The sequence below is a fragment of the Bemisia tabaci genome, chromosome 8, assembly GCF_918797505.1.
Source record: "Bemisia tabaci chromosome 8, PGI_BMITA_v3".
NCBI lineage: Eukaryota > Metazoa > Arthropoda > Insecta > Hemiptera > Aleyrodidae > Bemisia > Bemisia tabaci.
In genome coordinates this window covers 30412567-30438534 of record NC_092800.1, presented here as the reverse complement: position 1 = coordinate 30438534, position 25968 = coordinate 30412567, and the positions used below count along the sequence as shown (strand labels likewise).

Sequence of the window (25968 nt, the reverse complement as noted above, 5' to 3'; positions counted from 1 at the left end):
AGGTAGATTTTGATGTGAATGCAAGTGAATTATCTACTTAATGATGAAAAAAGGAAAATAAACTGATTTCCTTCCTTAAATTCTTTTTTTATGGTTCCCTCTTTTTTTTACAACTTATGTGCTTTTATTCAGAAATCAAAGTTCCCAGGGAATGTTATCATAAATGAGAACCTTTCTGCCGTTATTAAATTAACACATTAATCATATTTTGTGTTAAAACAGCCTTTTACCTACGTACTGATTTATTACAACAGCACTAAAAAACTTTAGGAAGGTATCTTAAACTGTGGCTCAATAAAAGTTATCAGAATTCTTGAGCACATACTCCGTTTCTCAGTTTACATTTTGAGTAGTGCCTAAGCTCCTTTACTAGGAAAGATTTAGCCTCTGAGAGGAATTTTTTAGTTAAAATTAAGTAATGTCCTAATTTTGATTTCTGTGGCTGGCAGACAATACCAAGCACTAGACAACTCCGCGAAGCGTAGGCAACCAGTCAGTCATGGAAATTTATGCTCATCGATTTTATTACCATGAAGTACCAACCGCAACAAAAAGTTACTGCGGAAGAGTAATAGTCAATAATTTAATCGAGTGAGAAATTTTCTTGAAAATGTAAATTTCCTAGTATTTCAGGAATCAGTATAAGGAAGGAAGTTGCATGTTCTATTATTCGCATAATTTTACGATCGTTGTAAATTTCCTGGAATTTTTGCTGCCTGATCGTGTGCAAAGAAAGTTTTCACTTGTCTGGAGGCAAACTTGTGGCTTCTGTTGTGATTCGTCTGTGTCTGTTGTCAATTTCGCCGTTTGCTCTCGACGAAATTTTTAATACTTTTTCTCTAATGTTTCAATCAGATTTTAAAGTTCGACTGTAGTATTTTCTTAATTACAAGAATAAGTTTTTCTCTGCTAGTGTCATTCTGTTTTACCCGTGACTTAATTAGTGCTGGAACTATGATTCAGAACAGTCAGCCTGTGCTTTTCAGGAATTTGACAAGAACGTAGTTTCGTGTGATTTTGAACCCGATTCTAAGTAATTTCTCTTTAATTATTCTTTCCACTACCTAAAATCGAGTTTTTGACGCCCTCCGAATGTTAAATTTCCTCGCCTGACCAAATTCTTTAGCTTTCGCGCCGAAACCTCGGTGGAATTTGAATCGATAACAGTGACCGTTTTCCCTCCAATATTTTGGTTACAATTTCAAAATAATACCTGTCTTTTCAAATTTCAATCGGCCGTTTTATGAATTTTCTTGTCAGTTAGATCAAATTTTACTCTCTGAAGTCATTCGGATCGCTTCAGAGTGTAGTTAGAAACAGTTTTATCTCCTCGAAAGTTTTCATTTAAAACTATGGTTGCTCAATCCTGTGGCACCATTCCAATGCATATCTGCATCAATCCATCACATTATTCTTATCATCATTCTCAGACTTCGAATTATTTTCCATTAATGTTACTTCGCGTGAGTGTCATTATAATTGAGCGTATCATAGCCACTCTCTTCTCTGTCCAGACTTTGTTTGTAAGCACATGAGAGGAGATTGAAGCTGTTATTCCCACTTACTTCCTATCTTTAGCAATGCTATCTGTGTGCCGTGACAGACGACCGATTTCGGAGCAAATGAAACTTATCAAATTGCACAACTGAACTTGCCTCCGAACCAGCTCCGGTTCCAGTTCGCTTAGCAGCCTAATTTCCTTACTTTTGATCACTTTCAGGTTTTGCTAAAGAATCTTTCCCTGTCAGTCATATTTTCAAGTCATATTTTGTCATGCTACCAGTAGGTATCCCAGAATGCGAACGTGCATCTGAAGAACTTCTTCTTTCTCTTAGTTTTGCTGGACATTAAACAATTTTATTCATCCATGTTTATCCGTCTGGCATTGTCATTCATATCTACTTAAACCCTGAAAGTGAATTCACATAAAATTGAATCCAGGTTCGGGGTTTTTGTAAAAGGGCGCTCGTTCGGTTGTCTTTATCATGATTCTTCCTGTTTTGCCCGAAGCAACACCTCGTTATATCTCTAGATTACAATGAGAATAACACTAAACTGTGGCTCTACCAAGCTTAGAAAGACACAGTGTTGATAACAGTGATTCAAACTTTTACTTTCACCATTTATTTCTATTATTTTGTTTTTACCGAATTTATGCAAACCTGAAGGGTGCAGGAACTTTCTGACCGCATGACGAATGATGTAAGGCTAGGAGTGTGTAAGATGGGTAAATTAGTGTGTAATTTTTTTTTTTTTGTATACAAGCAGCAATTCTGAATTTATAAGTACCTAAGGAGCAAGCATTAGAGACTTGCAAGTCAGTGTTTTCAACATTTTGGGGATGAGGGGCCTCAAAAATAGGCAGGAACTTGCATCCCTAAATGGTATTACTTATCCATCATCATCTTTAACTTTAACCTATGACTTTTCACTGCGTAAATTTTAGAAAAATACATTTTCACTTAATTATCAGTGTATTTATGAATCATTTCTCTCTACTTGATGAGTGTAACTGGTTTTAAGTTTTCAATGAAAACATCCTGTTGAAGTCTATGTCATCAAGGAAGCTACTAATTTTAACTTTCTTTTCTCTCTTTTTCAGCTGCATATCTTTCACTGTCCAGTTACGTAAACCATAACCATTTTGTCCCTCACGGATATTCAGTCTGCCGAAAACATGGTTGTTGCCTGTGGTCAGGAGACGGAAGAGGCGGAAATTGAAGATGAAGAGGAGTGGGAGTTTGATCCCTATCTCTTCATCAAACTGCTTCCACCCCTCACCCTGGAAATGCGAGTACGCTGCCCTGCCCTTCCTCTGAAAACACGGAGCAGTCCTGAATTTACTTTGGTTCTAGATTTGGTAAGTTTGCATCGCCAAGTGACTGATATCTTACTCTTCTAACTTTAGGTGATTTGGCAAGCTAAAGTGACGTGGTCGAACTGGCATGCGATATATCGCATTGATTAGTTGAAGAATCTAGTCAGATTTTGAATTTTTAGCGAAAAAAAGGACGATAGCCCCTACGCATAAGCCTATAGAATCATTCTAAACCCAAAAATCAGCAAAATTCAGAGAAATGAAAGCAGAATATTTTTTGGAAAAAAAACTCGCATTCGATTCAGCTATTGATTTCTGCATCGAATGCGGAGCACAATTGTACTAATGGGAGTGGAAAACCCTTACATAGTCGTCGATTTAAGATCATGTCTTGTGATCTATGAAAGTTACTTACTTCAAAAATAGCAGGTGTTTATTAACACAATTTTTCTTGTGTGTATACGAAGTATTTATTCAAACGTGTACTTATTACCATTTCAGGATGAAACATTGGTGCATTGCAGTATTGACTACATGCCTGATGCCGCCTTTTCATTTGGAGTAGAAATTCAGAACACCAGTCACACAGTTTTTGTACGCACGCGACCGTATTACAAAGAGTTCCTTGAGCGTGTTTCGGAGCTGTTCGAAGTTATAATTTTCACCGCCTCCAAACCTGAATATGCCAACAAACTGCTCAACAGGATTGATCCTTCCCGACAATTAATCAAGTTAGTTTTTTTTTCAGTTATACGCATCTCTCTTTCAATTTCCAGCAATTCTGATTTGCTGTAATTTATTTTTGGCACTTTATAACATTTCCCAGCAAGTCAAAAGTCTATTTTTCTAGTTAAAGGGTCAGCTTTTTTTGACTGACTGAGGGGACAAAGCTTCTAACTTCCGCAAGTACCCAAAACTCTTTTAGGGTGGATTAAAGCAGGATTCAGGCTCCAAAATTAGAATCGTGGTTTAATGTACACCAAGGAACTGTTCCAGTAGACCGACCAACTACAGTCAATCGTTTTTAAAAAAATAGCCTACTGAATACTTACTCATCTTAAATTGAATTACCACAGTTGCGCTTACTGGATTTGTATGCTTGTGTTTTGATCGGAAAGACCTTTTATCCCTATTCTCTCTGCCCGAGAAGACACTTTTTACACTTAACTTTTAACACTGATTTCGTCCTAAATACTGCTCCTATTTAAGTAAAAAAATTTCAGTCATCATCTCAAAAACCTCTTGGGATAAATATCACTATTGCGGATAAACGTCAAAATAATGCCTCCATGTCAAACAAACTGTGGTTGACCTAAGTTGATTATGGGGCCCAAAATTTTGAAAAGATCCTATAGCTGCCACTTTAACCATAGTTATCCTTTTAAAGGAATGGCAAAATCACTTCATTTTACACTAGAAAGTTGATGGATTTTTCCTGTGACCAATCTTTTTTCCTCTTTTCAGAAATCTTCTTTCAGCCTTAAACGTAGTGTAGTAGCTAACACCTTTAAATTTTGTATATAAAGTAGCGTACTAAGTGTTTTCACCAGTAGCCTAGCTGAGGCCCAATAGGAATGAGTGTTTGCTTTGCTTTGCTTATTTATAATGCATTTTTAATGCTTGAATATTTTTCTTTCTGGTATATCTACTCCGCCTTCGGTGCTGCACAGTAATGTAGGATGAAGCAAAAGTAGGGAAGTTTTAGTTGACGCCTGCATGCCATTTTAGCATATGATGAAAATGGAAGAGAAAAAAGTATAGAGGAAAAAGAAGGAAGATTTTTAGACAAAAGGAGGAACACGTAGCTGAGATGGGTTATTCAGGGTGCCAAGCGACAGGAATAACCGGTGTGTCATTTATTTCGTTTCAATAAGTTGAGTTGAATGTTTTTTTTAAGTTCAACGTGTTCTTTGTGACATTTTGATGAGATATCAATTAAGAGCTAAATTGTGCTTAATTTTTACCCGCTTCAGTGGTCTGTTGTATTTTTCATTTCCTTTGCCATGCTTGTAATTTTTTCCCCCAAACTGATTGCTGTGGATGCACGGGTCGTTAGACAGTATGTTGGAGTTTATTGCCAATGTGCATTAAAAATCGGAATGAATTTTTAACGCACGTTGGCAAAAAAACTCCAACAAACTGTAATTTTTTTTCTCTTTTCTGCTTGGCTTACAGTAATCATTTGCTTTCTTTTTTAGGTATGCAGTTTAATGATTTTATCATCTGCCTAATTTACCTATTTGATATTAGCTTTGCTATGTCCACAAATTTGATCTAATTTCAAATAAGTTTGCGTTTGAAAGAACAATCGGGTGTGTTTTTTGTGCTTTTGACACTTTATCTCAGTTGTCTCGATGATGATGAAACCAAAGTATTGAAGACCTCTGTGCATGTATGTGTAGGTATCTGCTGTCTCTCTCTCATTATATATTTCTTCATTATTTTGCACTTTTAAAAAGGCATTTGGACATAATAATTGTTGTATTTATAATTTGCAATTCTGAAGTTATTTTTCCTTATTATACTTGTATATACCTACAGGATGCAATCATGAGATGTCATTTTTAGAGCCCACTTAGAGAAACATACCCACAAAATATTGTCAATACCTACTTCGTTTCCAATTGCTAAAAGAAAATGAGCCGTTGAAAAAAAAAAAAAAAAAAAAATTGGCAAGTGATAAAACAAAACCGTTGCAATCATCTGGGGAAGAAATGTGACTGCACTAGTTCTTGATTTTATCTTTAGTGGTGATATCAGTTAATGATGCCTTATTCAATCACTGTTTAATCTATAGTTAAAAAGTTAAAATTATGAAGGAAACTCATGTGCACAAAATAAATCAAAAAAAGGTTGGACCGGTTTTAAGTCTTGCTTTCACCTTCAGCGATGACAGCGACCCATGGATCGCTGGATATTAGAGTAAGGCCTGAAACCAGTTTGCTCCATTTTTAATTTACATGTGCAAGTGAGTCTCTTTAGCAATTTATTTTAAATTTTAACGTTTGACACATCTTGTTTAGTCCTTATGACGTTTTTATTCAAACCTTCTGGTCTGAATACAAGAACCATACAATCAACCTCTCCTTTCATCTGCTTATTGAAATGTTTTTTCTTTTTCAATTTTTAGATACCGGCTGTTTCGAGAACATTGCGTATTTGTTCATGGTGCTTATGTGAAAGACCTTTCAATTTTGAACCGAGATCTTTCAAAAACAATAATAATTGACAATTCTCCGCAGGCCTTTGGTTATCAGGTAATTTCTAATCATTTATGTCATAACACCCTCCCCTCCCTCATATGATTCTAAGTGCAGTAGAATTTATTCTGCTTTGATATCATTTGAAGAAGCTTTAACAGGTTAAAAAAGAAAGCTTTCATTAGTTTCAAAGTAAAAAAGTTCCTTCAGACAGCAAATCAGGCTCCACATTGTGACACGTTACTGAAGTTAGCCAAGGTGCAAAACGATGTATGTCCATTTGTGATGCTGCTAACTACCTCTCATTCTTTTATTTTTTCTTTTGAAAGCCAGTCAAAGTAATTTCTTGAAAGCTTTCTTGATTTTTCCTCCTCATTTTCAGAATGCTCCAGTACAAATTTTACGCTATAATGTTGACTTCTTTCTTGTCGAAAAACAAACAAGGAGTTGAAATTTTGAAACTCTGTGATGGAGACACATGGTTTTGCTCTTTTGCTAAGGCTAAGGTGGAAAATTTTCCAAGCTACCATATTTTCATGCCTGCCTACTGGCTTGTCAAATTGTTCTTGTTATTGGCTTTCCAAAAAATGTCCATCAATTTCAAAAGCGATGCAAAAGCGACCTTTCTTTTCTGTTTTCATTTAATTTTCGACCTTGGATTTCTAAAAATGTTCTTATTTCCTCATTTTTAAGTCCCTCTTTACATTTGTACGCATCCCTGTATAATGTAGCTCACCCTCCTTTCTATTATCTTCATCTGTCTCCCTATTTTACAGTATTTTAATGATTAGGATAAAGGATTTTTTTTTTTTTTTTTTTTTTTTTTTTTTTTTTTTTTTTTACAGGATTCCAAGGAAAAGTCCTAAGTTTCTTTCTTTCTTTTCTTTTTTTTTTTTTTTTTTTTTTTGAACTTGTAGAAGAATAATTGGAAAGAAAGACTAAAAATCAATTTCATAGGTACGATGGTCAAACTTTTTTTTAAAAAAGAACAAAAACAAACAAACAAACAAACGAGGCTCCTTGAGTTTTCTCAACCATTTCAAGCTTAACCAAAAAACAAAACAAAAAAACCAGAAATTTCCTCATTTATTTTCCTCTGATTAATTTGTGACTCCCATTTGAAATTATTTTCTCCTAAAAGAAATTTGACAAGTATTCTCTTCCTATATTTCAGATGGAAAACGGAATCCATATCGAAAGTTGGTTTTTTGATCAAAATGATGATGAACTGATAAAACTTCTTCCATTTTTGGAAAACATAGCATTGTGTGTAAGTACTCTTTTCCTGATTTTAGATCAACTAGTTCAACAGCGTCTGTTGCCAGCCTCAGAAACTATTCCAGGGTGTCTGCAGGTCTGGAAAACCGGGAAAAATCAGGGAATTTGATCACTGTCTGGAAAACCGGGAAAAGTCAGGGAATTCGATCGAAAACCGGTGAAAGTCAGGGAATTTTCGCAATTCGAACATTTCGCGGCTATTTTCGCTCGTCACTGCCGAATTGGCCGAGTAGCGCGCTCGCGTGGCTGATAATGTAAACTGCTCTGTTCAACCAGTTTGCAACACGGCCGCTAGGTTCACTAATGTGTGTTCGCTAACTTTAAAGATCGAATCGATCCGCCCTATTTAATTTATCTACTTAATTCATGCCAAATGGCAAGATAGACTAAATAGACTTGAATGAAGTTAACTTGCTAACAGCAGAAAATTACAGTAAATAATGATAGGAAACTAAGTGCCCCAGTTTTGAGCAGATGGTTAATCAATTTTTTCAATAAGTCAGGAAATTTAATGAAAGTGCTAGAATTTTAGTTTTTCTTTAACTGAGTAAAGAAATATTTAATGTCAACTGCATTTTGCATGAAATTTTTCTGGTTCTTAAATCAACATGTTCACAACTGGTGCATCCACCTTGTAGAAATATTATTGGTGGATTATATTCTAACAAGCCAACGCTTGTTGAGTGTAAGAAAAATTCAATACCAACATTAGGTTCTGGAATCCATTGAATTAATTGACCTTAAGAAAAAAAAAAAAAAAAATCCCGAATCAAGCAAATTTATCTAAAATCGAGAAGAGACTTGTATTTCCTCTTGATTATAGCAAAATTTACCTGAGTTAGGCACATTTACAACTCTTGTTTTATATTTTAAGAAAAAGAGACTTGTATTTTCAGGGCACCAAGTAATATGCCAATATTTATGAAACCACCAGGGTGAACTATAGTTTGAATTTTCAAAAGTATACGGGGCAATATGTCACAAAGAGAGCATGGTTGAGCTTAAAAATTAAATTTTGAAGGTGACTTTAGTCTGAGTATACCATTTTGGAATTAGCTTTATTTTGAGTATTTAGGATCTCGTTCCTTTCAAAAGTATTACTCAACTCCTTCCAACGCCATGGTAATTCAGAATATGACTTTACAGGGTCATTCCTAAGGATATTTTTTTTTAATATTTTCTAACTAGTTCATCGTATGGCTAAACCCAAAAAGTCAGGGAATTTTGTCATTTTTTGTCATGGAAAATCTGGAATTGTCAGGGAATTTGATTTTGAAAATCTTGTAGACACCCTGCTCAACTAATGTCTTATTTTTAATCATTCTTGCCCCGAAAGGCAAATACAGTTCTTCTAAAGAATTTCCGCGGATTTCCTTCAGTCGCCGGAAATTTTGATGCAATATTTTCGCTCGTTACATACCTCATTTTAAGAAGAAATGAATTTAAGTAAACCCAACCCGAGATTCTGAATCGTTCCAATTCAGGGATACACTTTCACTCAAATTGTGGTAAAAACGGGACAGAGAGTCAAGGATGATGACGTGCAGTCCTCCCTTTGCGGCGATTTTAGCGGCGCGCCAGCCAGGGAGATCGCACGGGACGGGATCCGAGTAATTGCTGGAGTGTGGCGCGCCTTCAATCCGGCTGGCAGCAACATGCTTACAACCGCGGTCGAATAGTTGTATCACTGCGCCTGCCGTGAATGAGTTCAAATATCCTATCTTGCACGCGTAAGGAAGCGTATTTAGCTCCGATTGCAACGTTACAGACCTCAACCAATGTCTCATTTTTAATCATTCTTGTCACGAAAGGCAACTACAGTTTTTCTAAAGAATTTCCGCGGATTTCCTTCAGTCGCTGGAAATTTTGACGCAATATTTTCACTCGTTTCATACCTCATTTTAAAAAAAAAACGCTTTCCAGCCACAGTGGAAACGAAAGGTAGATTTCGACTAATCGTTTCTATGAAAACAATTGCGCCTAATGAGCCTGACAGGTCGGAAAATCGTCCCCCTTGAACTTGAGATTTTCGCGATAAGGAGTGGTTTTAGAGGGTAGGTGAATATAGGTCGTTTTGAAGGCCACGACGAGACGAGTTTTTTGACGTATCACCGACCAAGATCGGACGAGTTTGAAAAATCATCCCCTTTGGACTTGAGATTTTCCGGATAAGGGGTGGTTTTAGAGGGTAGGTGAATATAGGTTGTTTTGAAGGCCACGACGAGACGAGTTTTTTGACGTATCACCGACAAGATCGGACGAGTTTGAAAAATCATCCCCCTTTGGACTTGAGATTTTCCGGATAAGGGGTGGTTTTAGAGGGTAGGTGAATATAGGTCCTTTTGAAGGCCACGACGAGACGAGTTTTTTGACGTATCACCGACCAAGATCGGACGAGTTTGAAAAATCATCCCCCTTTGGACTTGAGATTTTCCGGATAAGGGGTGGTTTTAGAGGGTAGATGAATATAGGTTGTTTTGAAGGCCACGACGAGACGAGTTTTTTGACGTATCACCGACCAAGATCGGACGAGTTTGAAAAATCATCCCCCTTTGGACTTGAGATTTTCCGGATAAGGGGTGGTTTTAGAGGGTAGGTGAATATAGGTTGTTTTGAAGGCCACGACGAGACGAGTTTTTTGACGTATCACCGACTAAGATCGGACGAGTTTGAAAAATCCTCCCCCTTTGGACTTGAGATTTTCCGGATAAGGGGTGGTTTTAGAGGGTAGGTGAATATAGGTTGTTTTGAAGGCCACGACGAGACGAGTTTTTTGACGTATCACCGACCAAGATCGGACGAGTTTGAAAAATCATCCCCCTTTGGACTTGAGATTTTCCGGATAAGGGGTAGTTTTAGAGGGTAGGTGAACATAGGTTGTTTTGAAGGCCACGATGAGACGAGTTTTTTGACGCATCGCCGACTAAGATCGGACGAGTTTGAAAAATCCTCCCCCTTTGGACTTGAGATTTTCCGGATAAGGGGTGGACCGATTTTCACGAAAAAGGAAACTTGATCTAGACCTCATAGCAGTGAAGAACCATGCTAAGTTTCGTTTTGATCGTACGGATAGTTCCGGAAAAAAACGGTCGCAAAGGTTCGTTAGATCCCAGTTATATATATATAAAATATATATAGGAAATTTACCTTATTTATTCAGCTTGCAGCCATAAAAAATCGAAACATTAGTTCCTACGCATCCGCAACGTTTCGCCCCGCATGGGGGGCATCCTCAGGCAGGCACACATTATAACTTAAAAACTATTCATAAAACTGATCGATTGTCCACGCGAAATGTTAAAATCGTCGAATGTCTACGCGGAAAAATAAAAACTTTTAAAAACACGAGAACTAAAACTACAACGGTGGCCACCACGAAACTCCGACTCGTATAACTGCTTGAAAACTGACTATAAACAAAGAGAGCCCGTCACCGCGAGGAGTAAATAGATAGCACACGTAAACAATCAGAAGAAAGCACTGTACGCCGTGCCCAGTACATCGGTGTCAGTTCTGAAATTAATGGAGTTTGAGCACCGTTTAATCTGTATGGCTTCATGATACAGCCTTGCCCTGAAATTGGGTTCCCTGACAAGTACTTCCGGATTTTTGAAGTTAAAACTGTGCTGTTGTTCTTGGCTGTGTTGGTGCAAAGCAGTTTTCTCCTTTTTGTCATACTTGTGTGACCGTATTCGTTCCCCTAGGTAGCGTTTGGTATGACCTATATAGGCAACATTGCAATCCAGACAGTTTATCTTGTAAACAACACCGGAGGTCTTTTCAGTTGGTACTGTACTCTTCAATTTCGAGAAAAACCGTTTATTCGAATTTGGGTTACTGAAAACTGGAAAGAAGTTATAGGGCTTCCAGCACTTTTTCAATTTTTCACTGAGTCCCCTTATATACGGCATTTTCACGACATTGCCAACATCTACTTTCTCCTTCGAAATTTTATTTTCTTCTTTCTCGCAAATATACTTGCATTTACGCATCATCTTGTCCAGTAGAGTAGGTGGATAGCCATTTCCTAAAAGCAACGTACGTGCTCTATCCATGCTTTCCTGGCGGTATTGTTTATCTGATAACTTGTAGGCGCGTTGAAATAAATTGCTCACAACATTTGCTTTCCAATGGAAGGGTACATTTGAAAAATAATTCATGTACCTACCAGACGATGTTGGTTTTTGATACCACTTCGTGTTTATTTTTTGACCTTCATGATGGTCTATGGTCATATCCAAGAAATTAAGTGATCCATTTTTTTCCGTCTCTATGGTGAATTGGATTTTAGGATGAAACGAATTGAAGTGCTCTAAAATGTATACATGTACTGATTATTAATATTTTAGGTCTGGTTCCCTATATTTTTTCTTGTTCTGCACATTTTGTTTTTTCTGTTAGTTTTGGATTTCCTCTTTGGCTAGCTTTTCTAATTTTGGGTTGATTTAATTTTAATAATAATTAATTGGGTTGATTTAATTTTAATAATAATTAATTGGGTTGATTTAATTTTATAAATATATATATATATATATCGTACTTTTTTATGACCCACATTTTTCAACTCAGGGCTTCAGGATCGATGCTCTTTGAGCGAAAATTCCGGAAAATTACGAGGTCGTACCATCTGCAATAGGTAGATATTTCTTCGAAATCTACCTAAAAAATGAATTTAATAAACACAATCCGAGATTCTGAATCGTTCCAATTCAGGGATACACTTTCACTCAAATTGTGGTAAAAACGGGACAGAGAGTCAAGTATAATGACGTGCAGTCCTCCCTTTGCGGCGATTTTAGCGGTTTAGCGGTTAGTTTGATGTAGAGGTGGACTCTTAGGGTTGGGTGGGATATCCCCTCCATTTTGGCCTCAACTTGAGAGCTTTTTTGAGCTTGGGAGATAATTTCAGAGAAAACCAGTGGCACCATCATGTCTCTCGCGAACTTTTACAGAAGAATCAATGGTCAAATCGCAAAACCCTCACACATGCAACATCTCCATTGCAAACAGTTTTTGTTTTTCAATTAAAAAACTCTTAATTATTAAGGAAAACGATTGTGCCAATTGTATAACTGTATCTATAAATATTTTTTTTCTTCTCCTTTTTTTTTTACTGCAAAGAGTTTCACAATTTTGAAAACACTGCAATCTTGTTTAAGCCTTTGTTCTGAATGTGGTCAAAATCAAGGAATGTCTTTCCTGAACAAATTTGACAAATTTCTTATTACGTCTGAAGTAATTGGCTGAAATGTAAATTCCAAGTTTTGACGTTGAGTTATATTTTGTGGGCAAGAAGTTTTTCTGTGCACTCTCTAAATTAGCGTATCATCCTGTAAGATTTTTTCCGTAATTTTTCCCATTGATATACTTATTGCTGCTCCTCTAAATTTCAGAATCAACAAGATGTGCGGCCCCTCATTCGAGAGAGATTCAATCTGTTCCGGTTCCTTCCTCCTGACCCGGAGTAAGTATAAATTTAAAGTATATAATTGATTACCAAACAGGGTAAGACAAGGGTACTTCGACGCATGTTTCCTCATTTAAATGCCACACAGTACACATCAGAAACATTGAAAGTTTTCAATTTAAATTCATGAGTGGAAAATCAGTAATACAGAAATGTCTCATCCTTCCCATTTTTCAAATTGACCTACCGATTTTAGAACCCCTTTCCCCTCAAAAGATCTTTAGTGATTATTTTCTTTGCTTCTTACCCATCTATTACCACAGTTTTGACAAAGAAAAATTTGCAATTTTCACCGTGATTTTTTACCAAAAGAGCGATCCTTATACCTTGACATTGTGAAAAATATGTAATTTTTCATTTTCATGCTGGCCCTCCCGTTTTTAAAATCTGCTCTCAAAGCTCTCTCATTTTTATTAAGTATAATACTCGCATTTCAGCATTCGCATGACCAATAGGGTGGCCCTTATTTTCGACTTTTCGGAAATTTAAAGTGCGGAACCCTGCAAATGGTTCCTTTTGGTGAGGAAATAACGGGGAAAAAATGAAAATGAAGAAAAAAAAATTTTAAATGGCGCCTCAAAGAGCCTAAAGTTGCGAGCGTGGCGTGCGAAGTCGCGTTTTTCCGTCATTTCGCGAATTTTTTTCTCCCCTTTTAAATGTTGCTACGGCTTTGAAATTTTCTAAAATGGCACATTATTTAGTGTACTTTACGAGAAAAATCACAAAATTTACCGCGCCACTTTTAAAATGCCCCCTTTCCCCCTCCAAAGTTGCCACATCGTGCGATTTCGTCGACTGTTCGTAACATTCTCCCAGCACGGTTTGCCGGAACGAGTTTAATTTTTTTGAAGAGTCAATAGCAAAAATTCTTCAGATTCTAGAAGTAGAGTGTCTACAGAGTCATCTAAGCCAAAAAGAAAACGATTCTGTTCAGCTGCTGGAAAACAAAGTCGATTTAAAGGTATATCGGGGCTGACATAGGAAAATTACCGGTGTAAAGTTCCGTTCTATTATTGAAAAGAAACGTCCTTCATACTTAAAATGCCTGAAGGTTTCTCAGATATTGTTGTTTAAAGTACTCGAACACTAATACCACCAACTTCAGGCATATCGTAAATGTTGGTGGCCTAAAACTACCCCCCAGAGCTGAAGATTGCTTAAATTTTAATTCCATGAAGCTCTCCAAAAAATGACCGGTTTTTTGGGCAGTCAATTAGGCCGCCGAACGGAGTTTGAAATGGAAGCTTAAAATGACCTAAAGCTCACAGAAAAATTTTAAGATAAGGTAAGGACGGAGACAAGGAACAGTTTTCGAGTTATCGGGTTACTTGGGGGGGGGGGGGGGGGGCAGGGGGGCCAATGGGACAAAAATCCAATCTAATATTTGCTGTTATCTTGTTAAAATGATGCTGCCATGGGCTTCTCATCGTTTTGCAAATGTGTTCAACATATCGATACTTCATTATTTTAACACGTATAATTGAAATTCTATGTCAAGGAGTCGATGTTTTGATTCGTTATATCGATTTTACACTAAAAATCGGTGGTTTTCCGGGATTCAAATTCGCTATCATCGATTTACGTAAGAGATAGTAATCCGTATGAGATCAGAAAAATCGTAACCCGGTAACTCGGAAACCGTTCCTACGCTCATCTTGAAATTTTTCTGTGAGCTTAAGGTCATTTTAAGCTTCCATTTCAAACTCCGTTCGGCGGCCTAATTGACTGCCCAAAAAACCGGTCATTTTTTGGAGAGCTTCATGGAATTAAAATTTAAGCACTCTTCAGCTCTGAGGGGTAGTTTTAGGCCACCAAAATTTACGATATGCCTGAAGTTGGTGGTATTACTATTCGAGTACTTTAAACAACAATATCTGAGAAACCTTCAGGCATTTTAAGTATGAAGGACGTTTCTTTTCAATAATAGAACGGAACTTTACACCGGTAATTTTCCTATGTCAGCCCCGATATACCTTTAAATCGACTTTAACTGGTGAAAAAAAAACCTCTTGAACCAATGCCGCATTGCATTGACTTAAGAGTGCAGTTTCTTGTCGCCGGATTTAAGAGTCCTGAATTCTTGTTTCAAGCGGATATTGCATTGATTCATGCGGATTTTGCATTGAAACAAGAGTCCAGACTCTTAAATCCGGCGACAAGAAACGGTGCGGTTTCTTGTTGCCGGATTGTCTTGAACCAAGAGGTATTTTTTTTACCAGTTTTGTTTTCCAGCAGCTAAACAGAATCGTTTTATTTTTGGCTTAGATGACTCGGTAGACACTCTACTTCTAGAATCTGAAGAATTTTTGCTATTGACTCTTCAAAAAATTTAAACTCGTTCCGGCAAACCGTGCTGGGAGAATGTTACGAACAATCGACGAAATCGCACGATGAGGCAACTTTGGAGGGGGAAAGGGGGCATTTTAAAAGTGGCGCGGTAAATTTGGTTATTTTTCTCGTAAAGAACTCTAAAGAATGTGCTACTTCAGAAAATTTCAAAGCCGTGGGAACAATTCAAAGGTAGAAAAAAGACACACCGTGCGGGGAGATTGTTAGGGAAAATCGCACGACGGGGCCACTTTGGAGGGAGAGAGGGGGCATTTTAAAAGTGGCGTGGTAAATTTTGTGATTTTTCTCGTAAAGTACACTAAATAATGTGCCATTTTAGAAAATTTCAAAGCCGTAGCAACATTTAAAAGGGGAGAAAAAAATTCGCGAAATGACGGAAAAAACGCGACTTCGCACGCCACGCTCGCAACTTTAGGCTCTTTGAGGCGCCATTTAAAAATTTTTTTTCTTCATTTTCATTTTTTCCCCGTTATTTCCTCACTAAAAGGAACCATTTGCAGGGTTCCGCACTTTAAATTTCCGAAAAGTCGAAAATAAGGGCCACCCTAATGACCAAGAAGTTTTTGCACCCCTGGCATTAAGGTGAATCCTCTGGGACTCATAGTGCAAAATTTCGCCATGCAGAGGATACCACCGCTGTGTTATGATTTTTGTTATTATGGTTCAAAGCTCATTTCGGGTTTCACACATCTTGCTGTTAAATTTATAAGTCTTAGAATGTAATATATCTGTCATGTCATTAAAATCATAATTGCTAATTTCTGAGCCACATTATAGCAAAGCGTGTTTTTTTTTTTTTTGGAACTGAAGCTGAAGATTTTCTTTGCTGCTAGAACTTCTTTCATGATATTGGATTCTAATAGAGATGGATTTTTTATGTTACAGTGGTAGAAAACTTCCGAACGAAGATAACAATAAAGGAATGATTCATTATTTGATGCCATAATTTGCTAAAGGAAGGACAGCAAATTAAACATTTTCACCAACATAGATTTATACGTCTCAACTGAATACAATCCCGCCGAGTGTTGTATTCATAAAATCTTGAAACCCATTTTGTTTCTGTACTTTTTTTCTCTTTTTTTTATGAATGTTTAAACTTTAACTATGTGATTAGTAGTGGTAGAAGTTTAATTGTTATTTATATTTATTTAGGCTTAGTGAACGAAAAGAAGTCTCAATAATTCAGCTTACTATAAACTGGATGGAAGTAAAAACCAACTCAAGCACCCTGTATACAAAGTTGTTCCCGAAATAGCTCCTTTCCCTAGGAAGCAGCATGTCGACGGTGAAATTGCCAGACCTCGTATCTCGGTTTACGATGTTGTAGACTTCCCATCATACTTTATTTTGAAACGAAAAACTATTTAATATCAATTCTTGAAAACTTCTGTGTTTTTTTCTCTTCATGCAAAGAAACCTCTGTGAAATTTTCAAGAAATGTTATTGATTTGGTTTCCTTCAAGAAAATAAAATGGGAGCGAAGATTTTTAAACACCTCAAACAAGATATGTCATCTGGTAGTTTCACCATCGATATGGTTTACATGGTGATTAAGACAGCTTTAGGGAAATCTTTGATTTAGCATCATACAAAGGATAATTTTAAGGAATCTTCAGCAAATCAGTGGTTTAACTTTGGAAAAAGACCCTTCCTTGAGATTATAATAATGTGCCTCTATGTAAATCAAAAATACGAAAGGTTATATTTTGCCAGTTTTGAAAATTTCAAGGTAGGTTTGTACCTACCTTAAAGTCTGTCTCAATCATGACATTTCTTTCTTCGAATTTTTTATTTTTTTGCAGTGGCAAATCATTGTAATCCCTCCGGAAGGTCTATTTCCAAAGTTATATTGTTGAAAGTTACTCAAGATTCGTAAAAATAGTCCTTTTTAAGATGCCCCGTTAGGTATTTCCTTAAATCTTCCTTAATCGTAATGTAAGTAGAGCTTATCTGGTATGGGGCTCCCTAGGGAATGGAGTTATTTAAAGAACGATGAGGAATATAAGCCTAAATGTCTCGCTTTTTGGTAGTTTTTCAATTATTTATTTCCATCCTTTTACTGAATAAAGGACGCAAGTTTTTTTCAACATGATCTCTAAAATAAAAGCAAATAAATGAGTACATTAAATATTAAGGTTCTCTCTAAATCTTCAGTCTAAAAGATTCATTTTATCTCAATCAGAAAAGTTGAAGTGTTGAGAGTTCTTCACATTGCATGGACATGTCGCTTCATTTTGATTAAATTGTATTATTTTATCTCATCAAAGCTGAATATCAAAAACTGAAGTAGAATTTCTCTCTCTCTGGTAACCATGACTATGTTTTGCCGGGCTGTTTTCCTCTTGATTTTTTTTATAATTAGATCTTCCTAATGACAACTCATTTTTTTGGTTTTTACTATCCCACTCAAGAAGATTTTTTTCGAATTAGAGGGCAAATGATTAAAAAATGAACTCCGAATAACGCAGATTTTGTCTTCTCCTTTTTTTCATTATTTTATTATTATTGTGAGAAATAGTTTGACGCATTCAATTGATATTGGAGTCTTACATGTTTAAATGTAATAATTAATTTTCTTCCTTATGATTGTTTGTTTTCGCATCATTGCTTCTCCAACTGGAAAAAAAAAACAAAAAAATTAATGAAATAAATGAGGAGGATAGTAACTGTAACCATTGCTTTATTTCTTGGATATTCTGTGTATTTTTATTCAATGCAAGCTTGCAGCAAAACTATGTATGGTTCACTTGTATTTTCTTCTTTGTCATTTTAAGGTTGATCAGACAATCAGACATTTGAATTTCTTGGCGGAGAGTTGTTGATTTTACTTTATGAATTCAAATTTAATTACTTATGGTCCATGCGTTTTCTTTGTAATGCAGCTATCTTTTTCAGTCAAGTGATTTATAGCTTTCCCTTTTTTTCCTTAATTTTTTCCAGTGAAAAATGACAACGAACAGTTTATAAGCAGTATGTTTATAATCATGTCACCAGGATGTTTACAGGGCCGTAAATAGGGAAAAGTGAAGGGTAAAAAATTTAGTCAAAATCGTCGAGGAATAATGTCCAAGTTTATGCACTCAAATATTGCTTGCCGTGCACTTCTTCTCTGTATTTTAATACATTCCTTGCCAACAATTTTTGCGTTCATGTTTCTGTTTGGTCAAAACAACACACAAAAAAAAAAAAACTAAAAAAGATTATCTCATCAAAAAATTTGAGACCCGATTTACGTGGCTCCACCGATAAACAACAAAACTTCACTTTTTGACTGGCTTGAGTAGGAAGGTGTCAAATAAATCAGAAGTTGCTCTTCATTTTTTGTGCCCATTGGTAAGGTTTAGCGGAAAAGTTAGGAAATTTCCAGCACCTCAAACAGGAAAAGGCAGAGAATTGGAATAATTTTTTTTTCTTCAAGCCTAAACATCCTGGTAATGTATTTTATATATCATTCACAGTTGTCGGTGACCCATTGTGATGGACTTAATTTGATTGTGGAAACCTAGCTGTACAAAGAAATTCAATGGATCACTTTTAATTCAGTTTTGATACATAATTTATTTTTCTAACCAGGTGAAAATTTGCACAACATTTTATGTACTTTGAAAGTATATATTATCCCCAAATAGTTATTATTATTTATTTACTTATCTTCTTTATTTTTATTATTTATTGAAATATTGTTCTGCTTTTGTCATATTTTTAACTGTCATAATTTTATTCTCAATTTTTATCAGTAGCTTGCACAGTTCAAGGATTCATCAATATTGCAAAGCCTCGAAATGTTTGCAGTTGTTAATTTTTTTTTAATAGAATGGTCCCATTAAATTTTTTCAATTCAGTCCGTAACATTTCAAAGTGAGCAGAGTATCAAGGTATTTTTAAAAAAAAAATTCTGGCCATTTAAACTTGCAGAGAAAGCTGCGAAAAGTCAAAATTGCACTAATATTTTTTAAACTTTCATATTTTAATTTTTGTAAGAATTTTGTAAAGAATAAAATAGATGTTAACACTTCAGGCGCTGCGATTTTAATGAAATCCTTGAATGTCAAAAGTAACAAGTTACTGTAATGATGCATGTTTTTTTTTAAAAAAAAATATCTAAGTCAAAGAGGCAAAAAAAAAGAAAATGAAACAAGGAAAAGAAACGAAATTTACTTTGTAGGTACCTTGATTATTTTGTGCTTTGGTGAAGCTTTAAAATTCTCACCTTTAGAACCTCTCTGGTTTTAATTAAGTTTCAATCGAGTTATGTGACATTCAATTTCTTGTCTCATCTTGTTTTTTTGTTGCCAATTATCTTCGACTTATTTATTGACTTTTTAGTTTTTGGCTAGGTGAGTTAATCAGTAAGGAACGCTCTTTTCATGCACAATTTTCTATCATAAATTCATTCAAAAGAGTCTTGTACCATGAAAAAACAAATCGAGAAAGAATTTTCTCCAGTTTCAAAATCTAAAATTTTAGTACTTCTGAATATCTCAATTTTGCTTCAGATCTCCTAACTCGATTTACCTGTGTAAATGCTTCATTTGTATTTTAAATTTTATGTACTCTTTTACCATTTGTATCTGCTTCCTTTGAAAAAAATTATCGTGTAGAAACTCAATCCCTTATTTCTTTCAATTGAACATTTTTGTAATAATCGGACGGATCTAGTAAGGCAATAATGCCTATCCTTTTTTTTATATGTATACACAGAGGAGTTATCCTTGAATTTAAGTATCTTTTTTATCATCACAGATATTGTAGCCATAATTAATGTTTTCACAGGCATTATACACAGATAGTAACTTTGCTCCTCTTGTTTCGTACTAAAGGACCCCGCACACCTCTTATGGGAAGCTGCACCACGACCGATTGCCTTCTGACTTATGTTTTTCGATTCTCCTCAAGATGCTGATCAAAAGTTATAATTGCGCCAACTTTCTACGATGCACCGTTTTCGCAAAAAAACTTAAGAGAAGATTCAATTATTCGGCGATAAAAAGCCAGAAAGATTCCTCATTTCAGTACTCGAGTGAACAAATCAGGGGAACTCCCGCACCGAGCGGCAGTCTTATCTCGGATTCCGCACGCCGTTTTGCTCGACCATCCAAATCAGATTCTTGAGGAGCATAAGGACAGGAAAGTCTGAACGTCTACCGGGCGAGTGCGGGAGAGAGATAGCCTCTGAGTCGGCAGGTACAGATAAGAAGACGGACACGCGCTACGTTTTTTCCTTATTTACATCGGGCCTGTCCTCAAATGCTTTGTTCTTTTTTATTCATAGTCGCCGAATAATTGAATCTTCTCTTAGGTTTTTTGCGAAAACGGTGCATCGTAGAAAGTTGACGCAATTATAACTTTTGATCAGCATCTTGAGGAGAATCGCAAAACATAAGTCAGAAGGCAATCGGTCGTGGTGCAGCTTCCCATAAGAGGTGTGCGGGGTCCTTTTGTAGCAGAAATATGCGTTCAAGTCCATCCATTGAGGGTGAATGTCTCCAAATTTCTGTTATTTTGTGCTTATAAGAACCTCAAAAACTTTGATGGTGGATATACTTTTCAATGCATGCTATTGGAGTAATTTGTCCAGAATTTTCGAATCCATAAAGTTTTCAATTCATTTTTTTTAAATCCTGTTACTGTTTTAAAAATGTTTATGTTGTTACTTGAATTTTAGATGTTTTATTTGGAGCGCATCCTGTACCTCCTAATTTTTAAAATATCTTCTTCTTGTGCTCTGTTTTAAAGGTACAATAACAAAGTGTGCGTGAAAGGAAAGGATGGTTCAAAGATATTTAAATGTTACATCCTTACTCTGTAGAAGTACGGACTTTCTTAACATAAGAAATGGCACACTGAACAAACACGTCATAACAATCAAATAAGTTCAACAATTTTAACTAAATAGTTTGTTTTTGCCCCTCCAAATTTTTTAGTTGCATTTTCTTTCGGCTACATTTTCTTTTTCGCCGAACTACAGTTATAAGATGGAACAAGTTTCTTTTCAAATGAGACCTAAGATTTATTAGTGTATGTACCAGCTTTTTGGAGTACACCTGATGATGGAAATTTTTAGTTTGAAAAAGCAAGGTTTCATGTTTGCTCTGACCTATCCAGATGCGACTTATGTTTTAATGTCTGAAAGTATGGACTTTCGTTGTTATTGCACCTGGATCACAAGAAATTTTCAACTTTTTCTTGAGACTTTTTTTTTTATTTTTTTTTTCCAACATTCTTTTTCTTCCTGCAGTAATCCAATGCTGTCCAATCCACTTCAAAGTTTCTTTGTTACCTTCATAGCACAATTTCTGGAAACTTTTTTTTTTTGCTTTCGTTAAGAATGAAGCCGAGTTTTTGTAAGCTCAACCCCCAATCTACTTGAAGACTTTAAAATTGGGTTAATACTTTTCTTCAGCATTGCACCAATTATATGTACATTCTCTGATACAAAATTCTGTAATAGTGTCAGTTACCTATGCCCTGCTGCATTTATTCTACATTGTTGAATCAGTTAAGAAGCCAATTCTGTATGTTACTGTCAAATTTTGCCAATTAGAAGTGACAAAAGTTGCAACATTTTTTCCTGATGTAAGATATTCAGCTTCCAAGTAATTTTCCGTTGAAGTTTGTCAAGTGAAGTTATAGGTAATGCCTGTCGTAAAATTGTTTGCCCATCTGATAGATCCTACGGCGGCACCTTATTGTGAGCCTCTTTTAGCTCAATCTTTTAATTGAGAAGAAAAAAAACGATAGTGTTTTCAGATAGAAGATAACAATTTCAGTTTGTAAAATTTGACCGTACCTCCTTTATTGTTAGGATGACCATGTGGATATTCTATATGTGTTTAATTTCAAACCCAGTGTTCAAGTTTTCCTTAAATATGTGACCAAAAATCCCCAGAAAATCTTCCAGTCCTGAAGTCTTGGTATTGAATAGCATTTGGCCAACTGTTTGAAATCGTTTTGTGATATATTCCTCTTTTGTTAATTGTGTAAATTTGTACATTTTTACCTTTTCTACATGTATAAATTGATGTAAAATTGTACCAAGCGTTCTAAATCCACGAACAATTAAAAAAAGAGGCTTCAAATATACGTAGAAAGAGAATTACAAAGCATGAAGTTTGCTTCTTTTGATCATATCTTTTGCTTTACTACGCATGTGATAAACTTTTTAAATAGCATAAACATTGTGAAAAATACAATTACTGTGCGCCTGAAATGCAAACTCTTTTATGTGTAAAAAAAAAAAGAAAAAGAAAAAGAAAAATGATCCATGATCAATGACTGAATTTATGTGTTTGAAAAATGATGAACATGAAATTTGTTTTTAAATCTTTAATATTTTAGACTGGGCAACTCCACATTTCTTTGAAGTTATCTTTACTATGAAGGTTATTTTTTCTGCAATAACTCAACACACCTCAGATTCAGTTATGCCGGTTTTCTGTTACCCTTTGCTATCCTACATTTTTGTTCTTCCATCTTATGTTACTAATGATCTTTTTTGTGATTGATATGGAATCACAATTTTACTTTTATTTAATTTATCGTTCATCTCTCTGTTAGGTTTATTTTTTAAATTCTCATACTGGTAATTAAATTGTATCTTCACTGAGTGGCCCTGAGTAAAAAAAAATTCCTGAGAAAATCTAGTTCAGTGTCTGGCTCTAAAATATTCGTGAACATATGTAAAAGGAAGCGAAATTTGCACATTTTCATCTATAAAAGAATAATTTTGAACTTTTCTCCCAAATTCAATTAAGATACTTTCACAGTGCAGGTACAGATAAGACTAAGGAAAACCTCCCAAAATCAGACCGAATGGTTTACTAAAAACTTACTTTGTTTCGCTACCAGAGTAGATCAGCTGCATTAGCGGGACATTCTTTGATGGTTATAACCATTGCAGGTTGCAAATAACCCAGCTTTCAACAAATCATAGTGGCTTGTCGAATATGTAGCTCAAAATTATTGTAGCATCATTCATCGTGAAGTCTAAACGGAGACTACGATATGTCAGTAAAACAAAAGCTAAAGATCACACTTGATTGAAAAAAAAACAAGTCTTATTGACACATTAGAGCCTTCCGGTTATCACTAGGTTTATGTCCTCGAAAAGCTTTTGTCTTATTTTATTTTAGTAAGTTTTTGTCTGGGCTTTTTGGTTGTACACCTGACTCATTTGTCTGCGCAACTATTTACTCAAATTAAAATGAGCAATCTCCAGTCAGGCATGTAGCTCATCAAAAAATAATCCATCATTTACTAAAATCACTGCTGACAGAACAAGAAGCGAAAATTTTATTGGCCGAGGAACAGTAGTATCTATCTTATAATTTGGACAAGAATGAGTCATTAATAGTCATCTCCCGTAAAACAAAAAAAAAAGAGGAAAAAACTCGATATTTTGGTGGGATACTGACATAATTTAATTACCTACTAAACGCAATACTAATTAGAAAGTAATACCACCCATTTAATGCAGGTCTCAATATCTTTTTTATTCCTCTTTGCTTTATGCTTTTATCTAGCCCCTATCAATTGCAGATAAGAGCTGTCACCCTATTGCACTCACCACGGTAAAGTTTTTTTTTACAGTAGATAAGTTCTTTGTCACTTAGAAAAGTGCTACAAATGTCTGAATATACTAAAATACAGCTTATTTGCAAGCATTAAGGCAACAATTTTAGTCTTGCTAAAATCTTTCCTCTGTCTGAAAGTTACATTGTTTCTCAGTTGACCACATGGTACCTGTTCATTTCAAGGGGTCCATTTTTTCTTACAATAATGGTCAATAACAGTTGTTATTCATAAAATTTATAATTATCAGTGCAAACCCCTCTTCATTTACCCATGTAATTAAACTAAAAAAATAAAATTAAGTTACTTGTTTTTAATCAGTTTCATTTTATTTCCTTCTCCTTAAAATTACTACTAGGTTCCGAGTTTGCTTGAATGCAATTTGAATTTCCCGCTCATGAAAGAAACATGAGTCTACTTGAATCAATTTGTGCTCCATAGCACACAGTAGTGGATCGAGTCAATTATGTACCTATCATAATGATTAAAATTCGCACCTTGTTTAATGGTCTATCGCGAAGGATACATTAAGCTCCTTAAGTTGCATTAGTAAAAATTGTATCCTGCTTTATCATGAGTGCTGCAATTCGTCGTTTACCGAACGAAGAAACGTAACTCCATTTCAGGGTTGCCAAAATAACTCGAACAACTAATTTTTTTACAAGAAAGCACTTGCGCAATTTTTTTTTAAATTTTTCCCTGATTTTTGCATGATATCAGAGGAAAAATCAGTGAAATTTTCGGTGTTATAAATGTCTAAGATTCTCTCCGTAAAATTGCAATTTCCGGCGGGAAATCTGGCAGCATTGGAATTTAGTTACGTTCTCTCGTGAAGGAAACGATGAATTGAGATGGACCATGAAAATTTAAAAACAAAACGAATAAAATGTAATGAAAAAAATCATCCATATATTTTGGAGGATTAGTTTAGTTAAACTGATCATGAGAGACGATCAATATTCGCCCAATTGCAGCAGTAATTATAAACTGAAAGCAGTGATAACAACCATAATACTTATTCTAATTCGAAGATTGCTCTTTGACTTTGCTTCGAAAGTAAGCTGCAGCCCATCCCAGCAAATCTGATGGTTGCGTCTTGATAGCAGCTTTTGTAAATTCCAAAAGAATGTTCGGCAGACTTGGCGGTACGACTATCATGCTTTTCTCGCTGAAAATATCACACTCCTTTGAAAAAATAAAAAAATAAAATTATTAACACATGAAACGCTTACCTATCTTATTTTTGATTACTATTGATTTGAACAAATGAGGAAAGTCAAGTAAATTTAGATTACTGTACAATTCAAAGTCAAATTGAATTAACATATAGTTATCTATTATGTAAAGTTTCAGTAGTATCAGCACATGGCGAGATTTATTTCATCAATAATGAATACTTACCATTGTTGCGATGTAGGGAGCTGATCCTCAAACTTGCAGTACTAAATTAACTTATTTCGCCTCAGTAAGTATGTATTGGATTTTAAATGTTCATACTCTAACTATTTTTTATGTTGCGCTGCAACACTATCGCTAAATACCTATTTTAAACTTCTATTGCGACAGAAACTTCGCTTAGGATGGTGTTCGACATTCGGTTCTTAACGTCCGCCGGTTAAACATGTCTGTTGCTAAGCAACGCAATCATTCGTCACCAACATTCAAACAGTGTCAGAGTTCAAGGTATATCCTAACTTTGTGTACCTACATGATGTATAAAAGTCGACCAGAAGGGTCAGCACAAATGGTTAATTTTCTTTTGAAAATGAAATAAAAAACCCATCTTAACACATGTATGTCCAAGACTTTTTTCATACGCTAAGTCTCAAGTCGGGTCATATCGACCCGTATTTAAATACATCGATATCGATAGTTTTTGAAGTGGTGCTCAAGTTTTTTCGTTGTTTTTGAAGTTACGAAAGACTTTATTTCTTTTTCTTTTAAATTTCACTTTTTTGCAATTATTCGTGCTTGACGGATGTCCGTGTTGCGTCTAAAAAACTGGAGGCACGAGGCGTGAACTCGCAATGCTGCGCTCTATGCTACCAATGATTTGTCACTCAGTGTAGGGTGAAAAATTAAAAAAACACGGCCATTAAACATCTCTCCTATCTTCGACTGTGTTGCTTATGTGGCCCTTGAAGAACACTTAGAAAAAGATGAACGGAACCAACAGCGAACACAACATGAAAATAGAGCAGCGGAAGGACGGGCGCTTTAACGACGGCGCAGAGATACAACTATTCGTGCTTGATGGATGTCCGTGTTGCGTCTTCAAAACT

The 25968-nt window shown here is 35.6% G+C and overlaps 1 protein-coding gene across 3 annotated transcripts; it reads left to right on the top strand.

Moving 5' to 3' along the window:
* The first annotated feature begins 746 nt into the window (after window positions 1-746).
* On the top strand, window positions 747-24003 carry LOC109033950 (CTD small phosphatase-like protein 2). 3 transcript variants are annotated; one of them, XM_019046820.2, is made up of 7 exons: window positions 747-1033; window positions 2603-2860; window positions 3320-3549; window positions 5949-6075; window positions 7193-7288; window positions 12690-12760; window positions 15998-24003. In XM_019046820.2, exons 2-7 carry the CDS (start codon window positions 2678-2680, stop codon window positions 16056-16058), a joined length of 768 nt encoding a protein of 255 aa, XP_018902365.1. In that variant the 5' UTR covers window positions 747-1033; window positions 2603-2677; the 3' UTR covers window positions 16059-24003. The 3 variants fall into 3 exon arrangements, with proteins under 3 accessions (XP_018902365.1, XP_072159785.1, XP_018902366.1); XM_072303684.1 differs by lacking the exon at window positions 747-1033 and adding an exon at window positions 1096-1255; XM_019046821.2 differs by lacking the exon at window positions 747-1033 and adding an exon at window positions 1334-1671.
* The last annotated feature ends 1965 nt before the right edge of the window (window positions 24004-25968 follow it).

What these genes read in the sequence shown, in the direction of transcription:
- LOC109033950 (XM_019046820.2), top strand. Translation starts at nt 2,678, where the DNA reads ATGGTTGTTGCCTGTGGTCAGGAGACGGAAGAGGCGGAAATTGAAGAT. An exon ending in CGCAGGCCTTTGGTTATCAG is followed by an intron (nt 6,076 to 7,192) that starts GTAATTTCTAAT and finishes CCTATATTTCAG; the next exon opens with ATGGAAAACGGAATCCATAT. An exon ending in TGGAAAACATAGCATTGTGT is followed by an intron (nt 7,289 to 12,689) that starts GTAAGTACTCTT and finishes TCTAAATTTCAG; the next exon opens with AATCAACAAGATGTGCGGCC.